At 40.6% G+C, this 4629-nt stretch overlaps 1 protein-coding gene across 3 annotated transcripts in view; it reads right to left on the bottom strand.

Moving 5' to 3' along the window:
• RPS6KA3 (ribosomal protein S6 kinase A3) overlaps positions 1–4626 on the bottom strand; it is a 99144-nt gene extending 94518 nt beyond the window's left edge. The window contains exon 1 of one of the 3 annotated variants that reach the window (XM_006911620.3): positions 4554–4626. In XM_006911620.3, coding sequence (XP_006911682.1) covers positions 4554–4622 — 69 coding nt within the window. In that variant the 5' untranslated portion in view covers positions 4623–4626. The remainder of the gene's footprint in view (positions 1–4553) is intronic. The other 2 variants (XM_025046589.1, XM_015589158.2) reach the window with 2 other exon arrangements.
• Positions 4627–4629: the final 3 nt, after the last annotated feature.

Here is a 4629-nt window from a genome sequence, read left to right as displayed (position 1 = left end):
AATTGGGAAATGAAATGTGTTATATATATATATATATATATTTGCACAATTGCATTCCAATGCTTTAAAACTTGTTATCCACCAAAACACATACACAACTGTGCACCATCACACTCATGCATTACCAAGAAGAGACCACCAAGATGTCACTGTCATACACTGTAATCTGAACTACTGGGTCTAAAGCATCCAGTCTGCACTAGAGAACTGGGCCACTTTATATCACCCATCATTCACAGTGTGGCAGATCACATGTCCCTGAGCATAGAACTCTAGAGCAAATCTTGTCAATGATAACACAGTATAAATTTTTTAGCGGATGATAATTTTTTTTTAAATCTGTAGGACAATTCTTTTGCAATTCGGACTTCCGATAAATGATTTGCTATATTTTTGATCATTCTATAATTTACTGAATGTCGTATCTTCAGTTAAGAGTGCACATTTCAATTATGCCATTCTTCTTATATAAAAACAGGATATACTCATTGTGATTTTCAGAAACATACAAAAGAAAAGGCAAAGTGTGCCTATACTTCTTTCTTTAATTAGATAACTTTACTTCTTTATCTTAAAATTTAAATGTACCAAAGAAGTTTCCCATTTTGGATCAACTCCATTAGTACAGGATCAAGCTGCCAAAATAAAGAAAACTTTCCTCAATTTTAGTTTAACAAAGACTGACATCCTACATTATAATCACTGAAAACAATGAAGTGTTCAGTAATGTGTCACAGTTACTCGACAGTTGACATGTAACAATACCTGTCCTCTCCTCAGATCTTCACTTGGGGGAAAGAAAAAAACCTGAAAGGTGGTAAAAATGAAACAGGAAAAGGAAAAGAAACTTAATAAAACATTTTTTTTGCAAAATCAATGATCAGACTTTTAATATTTTTCCCTATAGACGAAATATAAGAAACCTAATATTCATACAGTAGAAATACTACAGAATCCGATATAATCTTTGAGGTTAAAAATGGCTGCACATTCAGTGAAGATGGTTTCCAACACTAGGGTCTCATTTTTTATAAAGTATTTACGTAGTTACTATTCTTCAATGCATTATGAGTACCTGTTATTTAAAGGAATTCAAAGTGGCTATTTTTATACAACACATTTCTATAAAGCAAAAATAACCTAATTTTATTTTTGAAAACTGTTCATATTTAGCCTTACTATCATTTATCCTTACTCTACTGAAACCAAGAAAAAAAGTGTCACTTTAGGGAATGCTTATGATCCAGTAAATGTTGTCCCTGACAGCAGTGGCAAGGAATTTGTAGAACAGAGCAGCCACAATTCTTTGAAATCCACCTCCTGAACAATCAAATATTCAAGAACATGCTAGCATCTTTAAATAACTCATTAAAGAGTTTTGAATTCACCTGAACAATTTAGGAAGCTATTTTGTTTTTAATCTTGTACTAATCTTGACTTTGCTTACACAGTACTTCCTTTATTATCCTAAATTTGCTTCTTTAAACATTCGACCTTGTTCTAACCTATCATGTACTGACCCATGTTTGAGTTCAACCACAAGGTTTTTTTGCTGTTTTGTTCTGAGCACCATGAGACCCATGTCAGGTCTTAAGGAAGGCCATGTAAAAAAATGAAGAAACTGCCTGTACTTTTGGTGAAGTACTTAGGTCTTATTTCAATGCAAGATTAAAGTGATTCGAACAGAGATAAGATTAATAATCACTCTATTCTTGACCTTCGTAATTCATTCAGGGGACATCTACTGGGTCCATAATCTGTATGTGCCAGGCACTGTGTTAAGTGCTGAGGATACAGGAAAAAAAAAACAAGTTTCTGCTTTCAAGAGTTCCACTTGAGATGAGACCATAACTGCAAATTCCTATAGAGAATAGCCCTGAAATCTTTTAGCCTGGAGAGAAAAATTTTGATGTACTTATGCAAGTAAATGACTATTTTTAAAAAATGAATTCACTCTGTTAAAATACAATTATTCTCTTCTAATAATTTACTGGGGAGGAGGTGGTATAATAGTAAATATAATATTAGGTCCAATATTAGACTTCTGAATGAAAATTCTCAGCCTTTTTCTTACTGGCTTCAATATTTTAGAATTTGTATCAGAAGTAATTTATTTGAAACAGCTGTACAACCAAAGGCAAAAAAATATCTAAAGGCAATTTGTTAAAATCTACTTTTAACAAATCTAGGCAACACTGACTCTGTTTGACATATCTCATGTTAGAATATCAAGAAAATTCTTTCAAAATGGTAAATTGTGTAATACTAACTGCCAGGTTCTGGAAACCATGACAGTAACTGAAATAACTAGGCTTTAATAAATGAGACCTCTTATAGTACCATAATTGTTTCTGAAAAATACATGACCTCTAACTACTGGTTTATTTATTTATACCCTGAATTTTTCCACAAAGGATTTGGAGCAGCTATCCTAATATAAAGCAAAGCACATGACTTATATCCACCTGGCTTTGAATTACGGCTCTGCCATTTACTATTTATAATCTTTGTGCCCTTAACTTCTGAGATTCAGTTTCTTAATCTGTAACAATGGGGATCATAATCCTACTCTGTTGGGTTACAGGGAAGATAAAATGAAACAGTATATAGCATAGTATCTGGCATATAGTAAGTGCTAAATAAATATCAGTTTTGTGGCTTCTTTACCCATGCTATACAGGAAAAGGATAAGGTGGAATTTCAAGTGATTTTTTTTTTACACATTGATACGTGCCAAGCAGAAATGTGAACTGATTATGAGTTGTAAATGTTAATGTTTGCATCTAAAAATCAGTTGCAAAGCAAATTCAATTTCTTTCCACAAGGTCAGCACTTTGAGAACATATTTTATTAATCTTTTAACTATATTATTTAACAGGAAAAAATTCTGAGGGAAAAAAATGAAAAGAGCCCCCTGGACTACTATTCTTCACACTATGCATTCAAAGGATGATTAAACATTCTAAATATGATTTTCTTATAAAATTATAGTATTAGCCTGGCTAACATAATTTTAAATGAAATTCTCGTAATTCTGCCAATCTTAAAAACATAAATTTCTTTTTAAAAAGTAGGTAACACATATTAATGTTTTTTTCTATTGAAGAGCAGCGTTCAGTTTAGGGTTTAAAAATACGATCCAAGTCGCAAAATACTAAGCATCAATCGTAAGCAGTATTACAACTCTGCTTGCGTTAAGCAGCCCAAGTAAACATTTTATATAGCAGTGGAGGTGACTAGGAAAAAAATTGAAAAGCGATTTGAATTGGTCCCCCTCCCCCTCCGTTACACCCGAGAATGCAAGGGTCCCGCATCTCAGATCAAACTGAGCCTCGGTCTTACTGACGTAACCAGTAACCCTATCCACCTCTCACACTGCGGAGGCTGGCAGGGCAGCGGCTGCCGCCAAGTACACCACTCATCAGAGCCTGCCCCATTCCACCCCCGCGTTTCAGTCATGCTTTCCAGAAATGGGGTCACTCACTCAGTAACTATTACACACACGCAGCCTATCATCCTGTAATCCCCCAAAGTCCGCTGCGGGGATAGAAGACAGCAAAAAGTCAAGAAGGAAGAATCACAGACGCGCCACCATCAGGAATTGATTTTCCACTCGGAGAATGGGTCTTGTCTGGGTTATTTTCGCAGACCCCGAGTTGGTTCTGGGACTGGGGCGGCTGAGTAAAGCTCGGTGCTCTGGTGTGTCCGGGGAAATCTGTTTTGCCCTGTTTGGGTATATTTGGGGTTTTGGCACTCGGGTGGGTGTCTCAGGGACGGTTACCAGATCTCGGGCAAGGAAAACCCGAAAGCCCTTTTACGGCGGCCGCTGATCTCCTTGAATATCATCCTCTCACCTCCAGGGACAAGAAACTCAAGTTAAACTCGCAGGGACCGAGTCCTCGAGCTCAGCGATCTCAGAATCGGGGTTGGGGGGTGGGGGGATGGAGGACCTCAGGCTTCCACTTTGTCCTTTGCAACAGCAGAAACCGCTGCGGCAGATGGGAGGCAAAAACCCTTGACTGTCCTGCACCCCTAACCCGACCCCACAGGTCGCCACCCTTGCCCTGGGCCGTTCCTATCCCCGCGCGTCCGTCTCTCCGAAGCAACCCGGTCCCTGAGCCGGACTCGAGAGTCCCCGCTCCGTAATGAACCCAATCCATATCCCTCGCTCATCCCCTCAAAGCCACCGGGGTCCACAGAAGCCCCCAATCAGGCAGGGCCAAACTTCCCAACTCTTCGCCGGCCCCCGCTCCACCTCCCGCTTCCCCCACGCAAAGTTGATTAAAATCAGCTTCTTGCAAAGCCCCAGCGCCCACTCCAAACCCCACGCGCCACCACACCACAGTCCCCCGAGCGAGGGAGGGGAGGTGGGGGTGCGGGAGGGAGGAGCAGAAGGGCAAACAGACCAACCTCAACGACCCGAACAAGAATCCTGGAGCGAGGGGAGACGCGAGCGGCAGAGGAAGGGGCCAAGTGGCCAGCTCCGGGGAGGGGAGCCAGCCCGCGGGGGCGAGGGGAGGGCGCGCCGGCCCCGGCCGCCGGGCTGCACTCACCTCCGCACTGTCGGATGGGCTCTCCACAGCCATCTTCTGCCACGGGTCCGCCAGCTGCGCCAGCGGCATCTTCCCC

Source organism: Pteropus alecto, unplaced genomic scaffold (genome assembly GCF_000325575.1).
Source record: "Pteropus alecto unplaced genomic scaffold, ASM32557v1 scaffold23, whole genome shotgun sequence".
In the NCBI taxonomy this organism is placed as follows: domain Eukaryota; kingdom Metazoa; phylum Chordata; class Mammalia; order Chiroptera; family Pteropodidae; genus Pteropus; species Pteropus alecto.
This window is presented reverse-complemented; position numbering and strand designations above follow the sequence as displayed.